A 19,746-nucleotide genomic window follows, 5' to 3' on the forward strand; every position below is an offset into this window, starting at 1 on the left:
TACTGAAAACTGGGACAACCACAACGTTACCCAGACTTACTGAAAACTGGGACAACCACAACATTACACAGAGTTACTGAAAACTGGGACAACCACAACGTAACCCAGAGTTACTGAAAACGGGGACAACCACAACGTTACCCAGAGTTAATGAAAACTGGGACAACCACAACATTACACAGAGTTACTGAAAATTGGGACAACCACAACATTACACAGAGTTACTGAACACGGGGACAACCACAGCATTACACAGAGTTACTGAACACAGGGACAACAAAAAGACTACACAGAGTTAACGAAGACTGGGACAACAAAAAGACAACACAGAGTTAATGAAGACTGGGACAACAAAAAGACTACACAGAGTTAACGAAGACTGGGACAACAAAAAGACTACACAGAGTTAACGAAGACTGGGACAACAAAAGAAACACAGAGTTAAAAGACTGACAACAAAGAACAGAGTTAAAAGACTGGGACAACAAAAAGACTACACAGAGTTAACGAAGACTGGGACAACCATACCACTACACAGAGTTTCTGAAGTATGTCTGTACTGCAGCCTGTGTGTTATTTGTGATCAGGAGGGGTAGTGTAGCAGGTCATGCGGGGTTAGGAGTGGAAGCCACATCCATTCTGAATTTCAACACCTGTCTGTTTCTATTTGGGTTTACAGCTGTCACGAAAGGACACGAGGCCTACAGGTAACTGCCAGAGTAAAGGAAACACGCGACTAAATGAGGATGATACAAAGTAATATTGAGTCAGGTGTCACATTACTGGCAGCAGGTTCCTGAGTTAATTAAGCAAATAACATCCCATCATGCTTAGGGGTCATGTATTAAAATTCCCAGTTGTCCAGTATTTAGGCTATACTATGCTGGAAGAGGAGATCTCAGTGGCTTTGGAAAAAGGGACCTCAAATGAGCACAGGGGGTTTAAAGGGTGTGTGTGTGTGTGTGTGTAGTGTGTGTGTGTGTGTGTGTGTGTGTGTGTGTGTGTAGGGTGTGTGTGTGTGTGTGTGTGTGTGTGTGTGTGTGTAGTGTGTGTGTGTGTGTGTGTGTGTGTGTGTGTGTGTGTGTGTGTGTGTGTGTGTGTATCAAGTCACCAGATCTCAACCCAATTGAATACTTTGGGAGATTCTGAGCCACCTGAGACAGTGTTTCACCACTCACAACAAAACACCAAAACATGTAGTTTTCTGTGGAAGAACGAGGTCACATCCTCCAGTAGAGTTCCAGACCCTTCTGGTGGAAGAACAGCTCCTCCTCCAGTAGAGTTCTCAGACCCTTCTGGTGGAAGAAACGAGGTCACCCTCCAAGGAGTTCCAGACCCTTCTGGTGAAGAACGAGGTCACGTCCCTCCAGTAGAGTTCCAGACCTTCTGGTGGAAGAACGAGCTCACGTCCCTCCAGAGTTCCAGACCTTCTCTGGTGGAAGAACGAGGTCACGTCCCTCCAGTAGAGTTCCAGACCCTTCTGGTGGAAGAACGAGGTCACGTCCCTCTGTGAGAGTTCCACCTTGTAGAACCATGTCGAGGTGCATTGAAGCCGTTCTGGTTGCTGGTGACCTAACACCTTATTAACACACTATAATGCTGGGGTTTCCTTTATCTTGTGTTTACATTACGTTGGGGTTTCTTTATCTTGGTGTTTACATTATGTTGTTAGTTTCCTTCATCTTGGTGTTTACATTGGTTGGTGTTTCCTTTATCTGGTGCTTATACTATGTTGGTGTTTACATACGTTGTGTTCCCTTATCTGGAAGTGTTTACTATGTTGGTGTTTTATATTGGTGTTTTTGTCTTGGTAACAGTGTTTCTTATCTGGTATTTACATTATATTGGTGCTTCTTTATCTCGGTGTTTACATTATGTTGGTGTTTCCTTTATCTTGGTGTTGGGGTTTCCTTCATCTTGGTGTTTACATTATGTTGGTGTTTCCTTTATCTTGGTGTTTCCTTTATGTTGGTGTTTCCTTTATCTTGGTCTTTACATTATGTTGGAGTTTCCTTTATCTTGGTGTTTACATTATGTTGGTGTTTCCTTTATCTTGGTGTTTCCTTTATGTTGGTGTTTCCTTTATCTCGGTCTTTACATTATGTTGGTGTTTCCTTTATCTTGGTGTTTACATTATGTTGGTGTTTCCTTTATCTTGGTGTTTACATTATGTTAGTGTTCCCTTTATCTTGGTGTTTACAATATGTTGGTGTTTCCTTTATCTTGGTATTTACATTACGTTGGTGTTTCCGTTATTTTGGTGGGCACACACACACACACACACACTCATACACCAACTCTTGGCTTGGTGTGTGTGAGACCTGCGTAGCCTTCACACACTGACAGTCGGTAAACACACACATAAATCCCCATGACACACACACACACACACACACACACACACACACACACACACACACACTATTGAGTCTGCCAGCCGTACTGTAGGTCAAACTAGCTGTCTGATTACAACTGAGAATCAGTCCTGTACAGTCAGTGATACAAACTACTGTCGGTTGAAAACAGTGTCTGAATTGTCTAAACAACAATAGAATAGACGTTTCATAAGATTTACTTTACAAGGCCTACTTCACTACCAACCTCTACACAGCTACAAGGCCTACTTCACTACCAACCTCTACACAGCTACAAGGCCTACTTCACTACCCAACCCTCTACACAGCTACAAGGCCTCTTCACTACTCAACCTCTACACAGCTACAAGGCCACTTCCACTACCAACCTCTACACAGCTACAAGGCCACTTCACTACCCAACCTCTACACAGCTACAAGGCCTACTTCACTACCAACCTCTACACAGCTACAAGGCCTGCTTCACTGCAACCTCTACACAGCTACAAGGCCTACTTCACTACCAACCTCTACACAGGTACAAGGCCTACTTCACTACCAACCTCTACACAGCTACAAGGCCTACTTCACTACCAACCTCTACACAGCTACAAGGCCCTACTTCACTACCAACCTCTACACAGCTACAAGGCCTACTTCTGCAACCTCTACACAGCTACAAGGCCTACTTCACTACCAACCTCTACACAGCTACAAGGCCTACTTCACCACTAACCTCTACACAGCTACAAGGCCTACTTCACTACCAACCTCTACACAGCTACAAGGGCCTACTTCATACTCAATCTCTACACAGCTACAAGGCCTGCTTTCACTACCAACCTCCACACAGCTACAAGGCCTACTTCATCACCAACCTCTACACAGCTACAAGGCCTACTTCTACCAACCTCTACACAGCTACAAGGGCCTACTTCACTACCAACCTCTACACAGCTACAAGGCCCACTTCTAACCCTCACACAGCTACAAGGGGCCCACTTCACTACCAACTCTACACAGCTACAAGGCCTACTTCACTACCAACCTCTACACAGCTACAAGGCCTACTTCACTACCAACCTCACACAGATACAAGGCCTGCTTCACTACCAACCTCTTGCACAGCTACAAGGCCTACTTCACTACCAACCTCTACACAGCTACAAGGCCCACTTCACTAACCTCTACACAGCTAAAGGCCTACTTCACTACCAACCTCTACACAGGTACACAAGAGCCTACTACCATGCCAATCTCTACACAGCTACAAGGCCTACTTCACTACCAACCTCTACACACAGCTACAAAGGCCTACTTCACTACCAACCTCTACACAGCTACAAGGCCCACTTCACTACCAACCTCTGCACAGCTACAAGGCCTACTTCACTACCAACCTCTACACAGCTACAAGGCCTGCTTCACTACCAACCTCTACACAGATACAAGGCCTACTTCACTACCAACCTCTGCACAGCTACAAGGCCTACTTCACTACCAACCTCTACACAGCTACAAGGCCTACTTCACTACCAACCTCTACACAGCTAAAAGGCCTACTTCACTACCAACCTCTACACAGGTACAAGGCCTACTTCACTACCAACCTCTACAAGGCCTACTTCACTACCAACCTCTACACAGCTACAAGGTGAAGTAACCAATAATACACAGTGTGTGTGTGTGTGTGTGTGTGTGTGTGTGTGTGTGTGTGTGTGTGTGTGTGTGTATTCTTGCTCAGCTGCGCATAGGAAACGAGGTGACATTTGGACTCCTTGGAGGTCTCCCTCAAGTTCAATCTTGTTCTATAGCAACAGGTTACGTCGCAAATAGAACCCAAATATTCCCTATCTAGTGAACTACTTTCGACCAGGAGCCATTCTGGACGCACCCCCAGACGTGCCGGTGGGGGCCTAGTCAGGAATAGTTCTCTCGCTAAATGTCAGCTGACTGTTCCAACTATACTAATTTTATGGTTTCATTGTTTCAAAATCAGACCGATGGAATAAGCGTTATAAACTGCAATATAATGGTTTGTTATAAAGAGAGATGAGGCGCGAATGTCCAAACCGCAATGTTATCAGGAAATAGTGAATTTACCAAATGTTCTATGAAATGATGCTGCCTACCTATCAGATAAACAATGTATAGAAACAAATAAACATGACATTCTAACTGTATAGAAACAGACATCAATAAACGCAAGCGGAACGCGTCGGGAGAAAAAACTAATCAACAATATCCTTTTACGCACGATCGGGATAAATTTACGCACCGTGTCGCGCGTTAATAAGTTCGGACTTCAGTAAAATAAAGATCATATCAGATGAAGAAGTCCTTATATCAACATCTTCCGGACTTCCTCAATGATCTCTGTAACGAACCGACACTTTCCTGGAGACGTACCCGGTGCCGTCTCACCTTTTCTCGGCACTTGGTTAGCTCGATGTAGGTGACGTGCTGGGCCGATGCGGCATTGTGGAGAGTGTGTGTGTGGTCCGTGCAGTAAAGGCTACCAAACTCAGTCGAGCTGTTTGGTGACAGTCTCTCTCTCTCTCTCTCTCTCTCTCTCTCTCTCTCTCTCTCTCTCTCTCTCTCTCTCTCTCTCTCTCACACACACACACACACACACGCGCGCGATATTCTGTCAGTTTGGAAGGTCTGCCGGTCCCCTGGACGGGAGATATAAATAGAACGCAGGACGACCGCTGCCTCTTTCTTTCTCTCTATTTTTTGCCTCGCTCGTGTCTCTAAACAAGTGCAGAGTAGGCTTAAAAAGTTATCATATTCTTGATCTTTTTATAAAATGTATCAGACGCTCTTATCCAGACTAGCGAGTTCAATAGGAATGAACGAAAAATGCCATAACACTGTCGGTGTGTTCGAAGCGTTAGCAATTTTCGGTTCTTTAAAAGAGAAACAGGCGAAAAAGGCAAAATCCACTTTAGGTCGAGGTTTCTTTACAGCGGTCTTTCATGTAGGGACGGTGTGGTTATAGGGTAGCGTAGGCTCACCCGAAACAATACGTCCTCTGACATATATATTCATCTATATGGGGGCGTTCCACCAAATCGGTGCGTGTAATCGTGTCTTGTTGTCACCTAATTTTAACATTCTGCCATAAAGAGGACAGGGAAGTGAACAAGTGCACACATTTAGAGAGAGGAATGAGAGATAATTGTCTAGGGGAGTAGATGACCAGGTCTCTGACCAACACTCCCCAGGTGTCTAGGGAGTAGATGACCTGGTCTCCCCAGGTGGAGTAGATGACCTGGTCTCTGACCAACACTCCCAGGTGTCTAGGGGAGTAGATGACCTGGTCTCTGACCAACACTCCCCAGGTGTCTAGGGAGTAGATTACCAGGTCTCTGACCAACACTCCCAGGTGTCTGGGGAGTAGATTACCTGGTCTCTGACCAACACTCCCCAGGTGTCTAGGGACGTTCAGCCAATGACCAGGTCTCTGACCAACACTCCCCAGGTGTCTAGGGGAGTAGATGACCTGGTCTCTGACCAACACTCCCCAGGTGTCTAGGGAGTAGATTACCTGGTCTCTGACCAACACTCCCCAGGTGTCTAGGGGAGTAGATGACCTGGTCTCTGACCAACACTCCCCAGGTGTCTAGGGAGTAGATGACCTGGTCTCTGACCAACACTCCCCAGGTGTCTAGGGACATTCAGCCAATGACCAGGTCTCTGACGAACTCTCCCCAGGTGTCTAGGGACATTCAGCCAATGACCAGGTCTCTGACCAACACTCCCCAGGTGTCTAGGGGAGTGAGATGACCTCCCCAGGTGTCTAGGGGAGTAGATGACCTGGTCTCTGACCAACACTCCCCAGGGGTCTAGGGAGTAGATGACCTGGTCTCTGACCAACACTCCCCAGGTGTCTAGGGGAGTAGATGACCTGGTCTCCTGACCAACACTCCCAGGTGTCTAGGGAGTAGATGACCTGGTCTCTGACCAACACTCCCCAGGTGTCTAGGGACATTCAGCCAATGACCAGGTCTCTGACCAACACTCCCCAGGTGTCTAGGAGAATAGATGACCTGGTCTCTGACCAACACTCCCCCACCTGGTCTCTGACCAACACTCCCCAGGTGTCTAGGGACATTCAGCCAATGACCTGGTCTCTGACCAACACTCCCCAGGTGTCTAGGGAGTAGATGACCTGGTCTCTGACCAACACTCCCCAGGTGTCTAGGGGAGTAGATGATGACTCCCAGGTGTCTGATGACCTGGTCTCTGACCAACACTCCCCAGGTGTCTAGGGGAGTAGATGACCTGGTCTCTGACCAACACTCCCCAGGTGTCTAGGGGAGTAGATGACCTGGTCTCCGCTTGATGTAGTAGGGAGTTGTAGTTTCTCTAGAGATAAATCAGATCCAGCCTGAACTGTGCAACTAGGGAGTTGTAGTTTCTCTAGAGATAAATCAGATCCAGCCTGAACTGTGCAACTAGGGAGTTGTAGTTTCTCTAGAGATAAATCAGATCCAGCCTGAACTGTGCAACTAGGGAGTTGTAGTTTCTCTAGAGATAAATCAGATCCAGCCTGAACTGTGTGATGTAGTAGGGAGGTGTAGTTTCTCTAGCGATAAATCAGATCCAGCCTGAACTGTGATGATAGGGAGTTGTAGATAAATCAGATCCAGACTGACTGTGTGATGTAGTTTGTAGTTTCTCTAGAGATAAATCAGATCCAGACTGAACTGTGTGATGTAGTAGGGAGTTCCAGCCTGAACTGTGCAACTAGGGAGTTGTAGTTTCTCTAGAGATAAATCAGATCCAGCCTGAACTGTGTGTTGTAGTAGGGAGGTGTAGAGCGATAAATCAGATCCAGCCTGAACTGTGTGTTGTAGTTCTCTAGCGATAAATCAGATCCAGCCTGAACAGTATGATGTAGTAGGGAGTTGTAGTTTCTCTAGACATAAATCAGATCCAGACTGAACTGTGTGATGTAGTAGGGAGTTGTAGTTTCTCTAGAGATAAATCAGACCCAGACTGAACAGTGTGACTTACCCAAGAAGACTCTAATCAGCTGTAATGACTCCTAGAGACTTACCCAAGAAGACTCCCAGCTGTAATGACTCTTAGAGACTTACCCAGGAAGACTCCCAGCTGTAATGACTCTTAGAGACTTACCCAGAAAGACTCTAATCAGCTGTCATCACTCTTAGAGACTTACCCAAGACTCCCAGCTGTAATGACTCTTAGAGACTTACCCATGAAGACTCCCAGCTGTAATGACTCTTAGAGACTTACCCAAGAAGTCTCCCAGCTGTAATGACTCTTAGAGACTTACCCAAGAAGACTCCCAGCTGTAATGACTCTTAGAGACTTACCCAAGAAGACTCTAATCAGCTGTAATGACTCCTAGAGACTTACCCAAGAAGACTCCCAGCTGTAATGACTCTTAGAGACTTACCCAGGAAGACTCCCAGCTGTAATGACTCTTAGAGACTTACCCATAAAGACTCCCAGCTGTAATGACTCTTAGAGACTTACCCAAGAAGTCTCCCAGCTGTAATGACTCTTAGAGACTTACCCAAGAAGACTCCCAGCTGTAATGACTCTTAGAGACTTACCCAAGACGACTCCCAGCTGTAATGACTCTTAGAGACTTACCCATGAAGACTCCCAGCTGTAATGACTCTTAGAGACTTACCCAAGAAGTCTCCCAGCTGTAATGACTCGTAGAGACTTACCCAAGAAGACTCCCAGCTGTAATGACTCTTAGAGACTTACCCAAGAAGACTCTAATCAGCTGTAATGACTCCTAGAGACTTACCCAAGAAGACTCCCAGCTGTAATGACTCTTAGAGACTTACCCATAAAGTTCCCAGCTGAGACTCTTAGAGACTTACCCAGAAGACTCCAGCTGTAATGACTCTTAGAGACTTACCCAAGAAGACTCTAATCAGCTGTAATGACTCCTAGAGACTTACCCAAGAAGACTCCCAGCTGTAATGACTCTTAGAGACTTACCCATAAAGTCTCCCAGCTGTAATGACTCGTAGAGACTTACCCAAGAAGACTCCCAGCTGTAATGACTCTTAGAGACTTACCCAAGAAGACTCCCAGCTGTAATCACTCTTAGAGACTTACCCAGGAAGACTCCCAGCTGTAATGACTCTTAGAGACTTACCCAGAAAGACTCCCAGCTGTCATGACTCTTAGAGACTTACCCAGAAAGACTCTAACCAGCTGTCATCACTCTTAGAGACTTACCCAAGAAGACTCCCAGCTGTAATGACTCTTAGAGACTTACCCAGAAGACTCCCAGCTGTAATGACTCTTAGAGACTTACCCAAGAAGTCTCCCAGCTGTAATGACTCTTAGAGACTTACCCAAGAAGACTCCCAGCTGTAATGACTCTTAGAGACTTACCCAAGACGACTCCCAGCTGTAATCACTCTTAGAGACTTACCCAAGAAGACTCCCAGCTGTAATGACTCTTAGAGACTTACCCAAGGAGACTCCCAGCTGTAATGACTCCTAGAGACTTACCCAAGAAGACTCCCCAGCTCCTAGAGAGCCCTTAGAGACTTACCCAGAAAGACTCCCAGCTGTAATCACTGCCAATGGGTTTTCTAACATGTATTGACTCAGGAGGAAGGAGGGAGGGTGAATACGTATCTAATAATCAAAGGTATATTAGTGGTGTAGTTTTCATTCATTTGTAATAAATGTTCCGATTTTCTTTCTTCTACCATTTTTGAGAGAATATTTTTGTGTTGATTGTTGATCGAGAAAAATGACAATTCAATCCATTTGATTTCCTCTTTGTTAATTTATTAATTATTATTATTATTATCATTATCATTATCATTATTATTATTATTATTATTATTATTATTGTTGTTGTTGTTGTTGTTGTTGTTGTTGTTGTTGTTGTTGTTGTTGTTGTTATTATTATTATTATTATTATTATTATCATTATTTGTAAACAACAGAATGTGTCTAAAGGCCAAAGGAGGGTGTGAATACTTTCTGAATGTAGTAATATACACAACAACTGAAGTATTATATCACTACCATCATGTATACACAACAACTGAAGTATTATATTACTACCATCATGTATACACAACAACTGAATAAATAAGTATTATACAGTACTACCATCATGTATACACAACAACTGAAGTATTATATTACTACCATCATGTATACACAACAACTGAAGTATTATATTACTACCATCATGTATACACAACAACTGAAGTTATTATATTACTACCATCATGTATACACAACAACTGAAGTATTATATTACTACCATCATGTATACACAACAACTGAAGTATTATATTACTACCATCATGTATACACAACAACTGAAGTATTATATTACTACCATCATGTATACACAACAACTGAAATTATATTACTACCATCATGTATACACAACAACTGAAGTATTTTATTACTACCATCATGTATACACAACAACTGAAGTATTATATTACTACCATCATGTATACACAACAACTGAAGCATTATATTACTACCATCATGTATACACAACAACTGAAGTATTATAGTACTACTGCATCATGTATACACAACAACTGAAGTATTATATTACTACCATCATGTATACACAACAACTGAAGTATTATATTACTACCATCATGTATACACAACAACTGAAGTATTATATTACTACCATCATGTATACACAACAACTGAAGTATTATATTACTACCATCATGTATACACAACAACTGAAGTATTATATTACTACCATCATGTATACACAACAACTGAAGTATTTGATTATCATGTATACACAACAACTGAAGTATTACTAAGTGATCTACAGTACTGGACAGTCACTACCATCATGTATACACAATAACCGAAGTATTATATTACTACCATCATGTATGCACAACAACTGAAGTATTTATATTACTACCATCATGTATACACAACAACTGAAGTATTATATTACTACCATCATGTATACACAACAACTGAAGTATTATATTACTACCATCATGTATACACAACAACTGAAGTATTATAGTACTACCATCATGTATACACAACAACTGAAGTATTATATTACTACCATCATGTATACACAACAACTGAAGTATTATAGTACTACCATCATGTATACACAACAACTGAAGTATTATTACTACCATCATGTATACACAACAACTGAAGTATTATATTACTATAAAATGTATACAACAACTGAAGTATTATAGTACTACCATCATGACACAACAACTGAAGTATTATAGTACTACCATCATGTATACACAACAACTGAAGTATTATATTACTACCATCATGTATACACAACAACTGAAGTATTATATTACTACCATCATGTATACACAACAACTGAAGTATTTTATAATGTGAATAAATGATGGTTACTAAAGTAGTCTACAGTACACAGTCACTAACTGGAAGTATTATATTACTACCATCATGTATACACAACAACTGAAGTATTATAGTACTACCATCATGTATACACAACAACTGAAGTATTATATTACTACCATCATGTATACACAACAACTGAAGTATTATATTACTACCATCATGTATACACAACAACTGAAGTATTTGATTAATGTGAATAAATAATGGTTACTAAGTGATCTACAGTACTGGACAGTCACTACCATCATGGCTAATAACAACTGAAGTATTTGATTAATTACTAAATATGTTACACAACAACTACAGTACTGGACAGTCACTACCATCATGTATACACAATAACTGAAGTAGTATACTTACTACCATCATGTATACACAACAACTGAAGTATTTGATTAATGTGAATAAATAATGGTTACTAAGTGATCTACAGTACTGGACAGTCACTACCATCATGTATACACAACAACTGAAGTATTATATTACTACCATCATGTATACACAACAACATGGGACTTTTATTAGTTGTTTTGTTCAGTGTTACAGCATTGAAACAACAAGGGCATTTAATGTAAATTACTAAACCATCATGATAATACACAACAACTGAAGTATTAATTACTACCAGCATGTATACACAACAACTGAAGGTATTATATTACTACCATTCATGTAGAACACAACAACTGAAGCCATTAGTAGTACTACCATCATGTATACACAGGACTATAACTGAAGCCTATTATAGTACTACCATCATGTATGACACAACAACTGAAGCCTATTATAGGCCTACCATCACCCGTGTCTGACAGAACTACAACTGAAGCCTCCATTATAGTACGGCCATCATGTATACAGAATAACAACACAGCCTCCATTATAGTACTACCATCATGTATCTGACAGGACAACTGAAGCTCCATTATAGTCGGCCTACGCACCCGTATTATACGGGACAACAAGCCTGAAGTATTAATTGACAGGACTACCAGCCTCATTAGTAGTCGGCCTGGACAGCACCAACTGACAGTATTATAGTACTACGGCCTCATGTATACACAACAACTGAACCTATTATATTACTACCATCATGTGACAGGACTACAACAAGTATTATAGTACTACCCATCTGACAGAACTACAACACAACAACTGAAGTATTATAGTACTACCAGCCTCATGTATACACACCCGTAACTGAAGTATTATATTACAGCCTCCATGTAGTCGGCCTACACACCCGTAACTGAAGGACTATAGTACTAGCCTCCATTAGTATACCACAACAACTGAAGTCTTGCAGGACTACCATCATGTATACACAACAACTGTACAGCCTCCATTAGTAGTGGAATCACCCATGACAGGACTATAACACAGCCTCCACAACTGAAGTATTACAGTACAACACAGCCTCCATGTATACACAACAACTGAAGCCTCCATTATAGTCGGCCTACCACCGTCATCTGTAGGACTACAACACAGCCCGAAGTAGTCGGCCTATAGTATCTGACAGGACATAACACAGCCTCCGTTAGTAGTCGGCCACGCACCCGTAACTGAAGGACTATAACACAGCCTCCCATCATGCCTATACACAACAACTGAAGCCTCCATTATATTACTACCATCATGTAGGACTACAACAACTCCATTAGTAGTCGGCCTGGATTAATGTGAATAAATAAGCCTCCATTACTAAGTGATCTACAGTACTGGACAGGTCACTACCATCATGTATACACAACAACTGAAGTATTAAGTACTACCATCAAATACAGGAACAACTGAAGTATTATGCTGGGCCTACCATCATGTATACACAACAACTGAAGTATTATATCGGCCTTACCATCATGTATACACAACAACTGAAGTATTTGATTAATGTGAATAAATAAGCCTCCATTAGTGATCGGCCTACAGTAATCTGGACAGTCTATAACCAGCCTCATGTATACACAACAACTGAAGACTATAACACAGCCTCCGTGGTAGTCGGCCTCCAGGCCGACTGACAGGACTGACAGTCACTACCATCATGGACTGAGCAGGTTAACACAGCCTCCATTTGTTCGGCCTGTTACAGCATCTGAAACACACACAAAGGGCATTTTAATGTAAAAGCACTACAAACATAAACATGATAATGAAGGACTACAACACAGCCTCCAAAATCACCTGGAACGCACCGTAATCTAATCACACAGCATTGGTAGTCGGCCTGGAAGCACCCGTGAATCTGACAGGACTATAACACAGGCTCCATTAGTAGTCGGCCTGGAACGCACCCGTAATCTGACAACTATAACACAGGCTCCATTAGTAGTCGGCCTGGAACGCACCCGTAATCTGACAGGACTGTAACACAGGCTCCATTAGTAGTCGGCCTGGAACGCACCCGTAATCTGACAGGACTGTAACACAGCCTCCATTAGTAGTCGGCCTGGAACGCACCCGTAATCTGACAGGACTATAACACAGCCTCCATTAGTAGTCGGCCTGGAACGCACCCGTAATCTGACAGGACTAGAACACAGCCTCCATTAGTAGTCAGCCTGGAACGCACCCGTAATCTGACAGGACTAGAACACAGGCTTGGAATTTACACAGGAATGACATGATGTAGTTAAAATCACTGTTTTTCATATTACACATTTTACAATATCTATTCTCTCGGCAGATTGTAGTCAAAAAGTATAATTAAATGACCAAATGAACAGGTTTTTCCTTTTAAAAATCACATCTTTATTGTTGTTCTTGAAACATTATGCAGTAATGGTTACAGAGGAGGCTGGTTATTGAGGAGGAGGCAGTGGTATCAGTATTTAAAAAAAAACAATTATTTAACCAGGCAAGTCAATTAAGAACAAATTCTTATTTACAATGACGGCCTACCACCGGCCAAACCCGGACGACGCCGGGCCAATTGTGCGCCGTCCTATGGGACCTCCCAATCACGGTCGGTTGTGATACAGCCTGGAATCGAACCAGGGTCTGTAGTGATGCAGTGACAGACCCGCTGCGTCACTCGGGAGCCTAGTGGTAGTACTACTCCTCCTCCTTATCAAACAGGGTTGGAGTTAAAACCCTGAACGACAGTTAGTAACCCTGTGTGTTTGGTCAAATACACAGCACTCCAGCTAGTAGATAAGACTTAGAGCTCCAGGTACAACCCATTAAAGACTTCTAGAATGTGTGTGAGTTCTAGAATGTGTGTGTGTGTGTGAGTTCTAGAATGTGTGTGTGTGTGTGTGAGTTCTACAATGTGTGTGAGTTCTAGAATGTGTGTGAAAGGGAATCTTGATCAGGAAGTCAAACCAGCGCGGGTCTTTGTCTTGACAAGCCACTGATGTGTGTTACTCAGGCTTGGACAGCAGGTTATTCTTCTGGGGCTGGAAGAAGTCCTCTACGATGGCATTAACCAGGTCATCTAACTCCTTCTGTAAACCTGCAACATCACTGAGACACAGAGAGAGATGGAGGAGGAGGAGAGAGATGGAGGAGGAGGAGAGAGAGATGGAGGAGGAGGAGAGAGAGATGGAGGAGGAGGAGAGAGAGATGGAGGAGGAGGAGAGAGAGATGGAGGAGGAGGAGAGAGAGATGGAGGAGGAGGAGAGATGGAGATGGAGGAGAGAGATGGAGAGAGAGATGGAGGAGGAGGAGAGAGAGATGGAGGAGGGAGGGAGAGAGATGGAGGGAGGAGGAGAGGATGGAGGAGGAGAGAGAGATGGAGGATGGAGAGATGGAGGAGGAGGGAGAGAGAGATGGAGGAGGAGGAGAGATGGAGGAGGAGAGAGAGATGGAGGAGGAGAGATGGAGGAGGAGAGATGGAGGAGGAGGGAGAGATGGAGGAGGAGGGAGAGAGAGAGATGGAGGGAGGAGGAGAGAGAGATGGAGGAGGAGAGATGGAGGAGGAGAGAGATGGAGGGGAGGAGAGAGAGATGGAGGAGGAGATGAGATGGAGGAGAGAGAGATGGAGGAGGAGGAGAGAGAGATGGAGGAGGAGAGAGATGGATGGAGAGAGATGGAGAGAGAGAGATGGAGGGAGAGATGGAGGAGAGAGATGGAGGAGGAGAGAAGGAGGGAGGAGAGAAGGAGGGAGGAGAGAAGGAGGGAGGAGAGAGAGATGGAGGAGGAGAGATGGAGGGAGGATGAGAGATGGAGGAGGAGAGATGGAGGGAGGAGAGAGAGAGGAGGGAGGAGAGACAGATGGAGGAGGAGAGATGGAGGAGGAGAGAGATGGCGGAGGAGAGAGAGATGGAGGAGAGATGGAGATGGAGGAGAAGAGAGAGATGGAGGAGGGAGAGATGGATGGAGGAGAGAGATGGAGGAGGAGAAGAGATGGAGGAGAAGAGAGGATGGAGAAGAGAGAGATGGAGGAGAGAGAGATGGAGGAGAAGAGAGAGATGGAGGAGAAGAGAAGGGGATGGAGGGAGGATGAGAGATGGAGGAGAAGAGAGAGATGGAGGGGAGGAGAGAGATGGAGGAGGGAGGAGAGAGATGGAGGGGAGGAGAGAGATGGAGAGAGAGAGATGGAGGAGGAGAGATGGAGGGAGGGAGGAGAGAGATGGAGGAAAGAGAGAGATGGAGGGAGGAGGAAAGAGAGAGAGATGGAGGAGGAGAGAGATGGAGAGAGGAGGAGAGAGATGGAGGAGGAGAGAAATGGGGAGGAGGAGGAAAAAGAGAGATGGATGGAGAGAGATGAGATGGGGAGGAGAGATGGAGGGAGGAGAGAGAGGAGAAAGAGAAATGGAGGAGAGATGGAGGGAGAGAGATGGAGGAGAGAGAGATGGGAGGAAAGAGATGGAGGGAGGAGGAGAGATGGAGGGAGGAGGAGAGCGAGATGGAGGAGGAGAGAAATGGAGGGAGGGAGGAGGAAAAAGAGAGAGATGGAGGAGAGAGAGATGGAGGAAAGAGATGGAGGGAGGAGGAGAGAGATGGAGGGAGGAGGAAAGAGATGGAGGGAGGAGGAGAGAGATGGAGGGAGGGGAGATGTAGGGAAAAGAGAGATGGAGGGAGGAGGAGAGAGATGGAGGGAGGAGGAGAGAGATGGAGAGAGGAGAGAGAGATGGAGGAGAGAGAGATGGAGAGAGGATTAGAGAGATGGAGGAGGAGAGAGAGATGGAGGAGATGGAGGGAGGAGGAAAGAGAGAGAGATGGAGGAGAGAGATGGCAGGGAGGGGAGATGGAGGGAGGAGGAGAGAAAGGAGAGATGGAAAGAGTTAAGTTTCACATCTGCTAGAGCACTGCTGTGTGTGTGCATATAGAGTATGTGTACGTATTGTGTGTGTGTTTTATAGCTGTTGCCGGGGCAGCACACAGCTCAGTGTGTTTATACCTGTTGTATCAGTTTATACCTGTTTCAACACACAGCTGTGTTTATACCTGTTGCCAGGGCAACACACAGCTCAGTGTAGTATATAGTGTGTTTATACCGGTTGCCAGGGGCAACACACATCAGTGTAGTATATAGTGTGTTTTATACCTGTTGCAACACACAGCTCAGTGTAGTATATAGTGTGTTTACCTGTTGCGGGGGCAACACACAGCTCAGTGTAGTATATAGTGTGTTTATACCTGTTGCAACACACAGCTCAGTGTAGTATATAGTGTGTTTACCGGTTTGCCAGGGGCAACACACAGCTCAGTGTAGTATAGTGCACACACAGCTCAGTGTAGTATATAGTGTGTTTATACCGGTTGCCGGGGGCAGCACACAGCTCAGTGTAGTATATAGTGTGTTTATACCTGTTGCAACACACAGCTCAGTGTAGTATATAGTGTGTTTATACCTGTTGCACACACAGCTCAGTGTAGTATATAGTGTGTTTATACCTGTTGCCGGGGGCAACACACAGCTCAGTGTAGTATATAGTGTGTTTATACCTGCTGCAAACACAGCTCAGTGTAGTATATAGTGTGTTTATACCTGTTGCCGGGGCAGCACACAGCTCAGTGTAGTATATAGTGTGTTTATACCGGTTGCCAGGGCAGCACACAGCTCAGTGTAGTATATAGTGTGTTTATACGGTTGCTGGGGGCAACACACAGCTCAGTGTAGTATATAGTGTGCGGGGCAGCACACAGCTCAGTGTAGTATATAGTGTGTTTATACCTGTTGCAGGGCAACACACAGCTCAGTGTAGTATATAGTGTGTTTATACCTGTTGCGGGGGCAGCACACAGCTCAGTGTAGTATATAGTGTGTTTATACCTGTTGCGGCCACACACAGCTCAGTGTAGTATATAGTGTGTTTATACCTGTTGCACACAGCTCAGTGTAGTATATAGTGTGTTTATACCTGTTGCAGGGCAGCACACAGCTCAGTGTAGTACTTGATCTTGGGTTCCGTTCCGCTGGTCCTCATGGTGGCCACGCCCCCGTTAGAGAAACTAAATGTGATCATCTGACTACTGGTGGAGGAGGGGAGGACCTGGGGGGGAGAGAATAAAGGAGACCATCTGACTACTGGGGGAGGAGGGGAGGACCTGGGGGGGAGAGAATAAAGGAGACCATCTGACTACTGGGGGAGGAGGAGGGACCTGGGGGGGAGAGATTAAAAGGAGACCATCTGGACTACTGGGGGAGGAGGGGAGGTGGAGGAGAGCGAGAGCGAGGGAGGTAGAGAGAGCCAGGGGAGGTGTTGAGAGAGCGAGGAGGCAGAGAGAGAGCGAGGGAGGCAGAGAGAGCGAGGGAGGCAGAGAGAGAGAGCGAGGGGAGGCAGAGAGAGCGAGGAGGGAGGTAGAGAGAGAGCGAGGAGGTAGAGGAGAGAGCGAGGAGGCAAGAGAGAGAGCGAGGCAGGTAGAGAGCGAGCCAGGGAGGTAGAGAGAGAGGGAGGCAGAGAGAGCGAGGAGAGGTAGAGAGAGAGCGAGGAGGTAGAGAGAGAGCGAGGGAGGCAGAGAGAGAGAGCGAGGCAGGTAGAGAGAGCGAGGCAGGTGGAGAGAGAGCGAGCGGAGGTAGAGAGAGAGCGAGGAGGTAGAGAGAGAGGGGGAGGTAGAGAGAGCGAGGGAGGTAGAGAGAGAGGGGAGGCAGAGAGAGCGAGGGAGGTAGAGAGAGAGCGAGGGAGGTAGAGAGAGAGCGAGGGAGGCAGAGAGAGAGCGAGGCAGGTAGAGAGAGAGCGAGGCAGGTGGAGAGAGAGCGAGGGAGGTAGAGAGAGAGGGGGAGGTAGAGAGAGCGAGGGAGGTAGAGAGAGAGAGAGAGGTAGAGTGTTTATCTCCTCACAGCCTTGTTGTCCGCCTGGCTGCTGTCGTATCCAGTAGTGAGGTCTCGTACAGCGGTGATGGCCACGCCTCCACACTGCCTGGGGTACGACACATCCTCCTGGTTACCGTAGTGACGCAGCCGGTCAAACATGGCCCGGATCACTGCCTGGTCATGACAGATGAAGTAGGGGAGTTCTTAGTGATGTGGTACCCATACCTGGAGTGAGAGGAGAGGGGAGAGAGGGGGAGAGGAGAGGGGAGAGGGGGGGAGGAGAGGGGAGAGAGAGAGGAGAGAGAAGAGGGGGAGTGAGGGAGAGACAGAGAGAGAGAGAGAGAGAGGGGAGAGAAGAGGGGAGGGGAAAGGGAGAGACAGAGAGAGAGAGAGAGAGAGAGAGAGAGGAGGGGAGAGAAGGGGGGGATGAGGGAGAGACAGAGAGAGAGAGACAGAGAGAGACAAGAGAGAGAGAGAGAGACAGAGAGAGAGACAGAGAGAGACAAGAGAGAGAGAGAGAGACAGAGAGAGAGAGACAGAGAGAGAGAGAGAGAGAGACAGAGAGAGAGAGAGACAGAGAGACATAGACAGAGAGAGAGAGACAGAGACAGAGAGAGAGACAGAGAGAGAGAGACAGAGACAGAGACAGAGAGAGAGAGACAGAGAGAGAGAGACAGAGAGAGAGAGACAGAGAGAGAGAGAGACAGAGAGAGAGAGAGACAGAGAGGACAGAGACAGAGAGACAGAGAGAGAGAGAGACAGAGAGAGACAGAGAGACAGAGACAGAGAGAGACAGAGAGAGAGAGAGAGACAGAGAGAGAGAGAGAGAGAGGGTGTAAAGCACATTGGGCTCTGGAATATACATATACATACATATCTAACATAACGGTCAAATAAATATCTGGTGAGGTGTGTTGTTGTGACAGTGTGTGTGTGTGTGTGTTGTTGTTGTGACAGTGTGTGTGTGTGTGTGTTGTTGTTGTAACAGTGTGTGTGTGTGTTGTTGTGACAGTGTGTGTGTGTGTGTGTGTTGTTGTTGTGACAGTGTGTGTGTGTGTGTTTGTTGTTGTGACAGTGTGTGTGTGTGTGTTGTGTTGTGACAGTGTGTCAGAGTGTGTGTGTGTGTGTGTGTTGTTGTGACAGTGTGTGTGTGTGTGTTGTTGTGACAGTGTGTGTGTGTGTGTGTGTTGTTGTGACAGTGTGTGAAGTGTGTGTGTGTGTGTGTGTTGTTGTGACAGTGTGTGTGTGTGTGTTGTTGTGACAGTGTGTGTGTGTTGTTGTGACAGTGTGTGTGTGTGTGTTGTTGTGACAGTGTGTGAAGTGTGTGTGTGTGTTATTTGTGACAGTGTGTGTGTGTGTGTTGTTGTGACAGTGTGTGTGTTATTTGTGACAGTGTGTGTGTGTGTGTGTGTTGTTGTGACAGTGTGTGTGTGTTGTTGTGACAGTGTGTGTGTGTGTGTTGTTGTGACAGTGTGTGTGTGTTGTTGTGACAGTGTGTGTGTGTGTGTGTTGTTGTGACAGTGTGTGTGTGTGTGTTGTTGTGACAGTGTGTGTGTGTTGTTGTGACAGTGTGTGAAGTGTGTGTGTGTGTGTGTGTGAGACCCACTCCTCGTAGACAGCAGTGAGTTGTTGTGACAACGTGATGTTCTTCGCGGCCAGGTATGATGTCATCTCCCAGCGATGGCTGCCGCACCTGAGCCCCGTCTTTATCCAGCACGGCGAGACCACACATGTACTCCTGCAACACAACCAGGGCGAGAGGACTGACCCCCATCT

The 19,746-nt window shown here is 45.4% G+C and overlaps 2 protein-coding genes across 2 annotated transcripts in view; one reads left to right on the plus strand and one right to left on the minus strand.

Moving 5' to 3' along the window:
- LOC135561961 (phosphopentomutase-like) overlaps positions 1–19,746 on the plus strand; it is a 114,833-nt gene that overhangs the window by 67,861 nt on the left and 27,226 nt on the right. The gene's annotated exons all lie outside the window — the stretch shown is intronic.
- LOC135561939 (phosphopentomutase-like) lies at positions 13,497–19,744 on the minus strand. The gene is made up of 5 exons (XM_065004472.1): positions 19,577–19,744; positions 17,998–18,144; positions 17,086–17,209; positions 16,473–16,482; positions 13,497–14,234 (listed from the first exon to the last, which is right to left on the minus strand). The coding sequence occupies exons 1-5, from the start codon at positions 19,742–19,744 to the stop codon at positions 14,132–14,134; spliced, it is 552 nt and encodes a 183-aa protein (XP_064860544.1). The 3' UTR covers positions 13,497–14,131.

This window comes from Oncorhynchus nerka, linkage group LG18 (assembly GCF_034236695.1).
Source record: "Oncorhynchus nerka isolate Pitt River linkage group LG18, Oner_Uvic_2.0, whole genome shotgun sequence".
Lineage (NCBI taxonomy): Eukaryota > Metazoa > Chordata > Actinopteri > Salmoniformes > Salmonidae > Oncorhynchus > Oncorhynchus nerka.

Excerpts from the sequence above, each read along its gene's own strand:
- LOC135561939 (XM_065004472.1), bottom strand. The coding sequence starts at position 19,744 with ATGGGGGTCAGTCCTCTCGCCCTGGTTGTGTTGCAGGAGTACATGTGT. Across the intron at positions 18,145-19,576 it reads CTCACTGCTGTCTACGAGGA|GCAGTGATCCGGGCCATGTT; the intron begins GTGGGTCTCACA and ends TGTCATGACCAG. Across the intron at positions 17,210-17,997 it reads GCCAGGCGGACAACAAGGCT|GTCCTCCCCTCCTCCACCAG; the intron begins GTGAGGAGATAA and ends TCTCCCCCCCAG.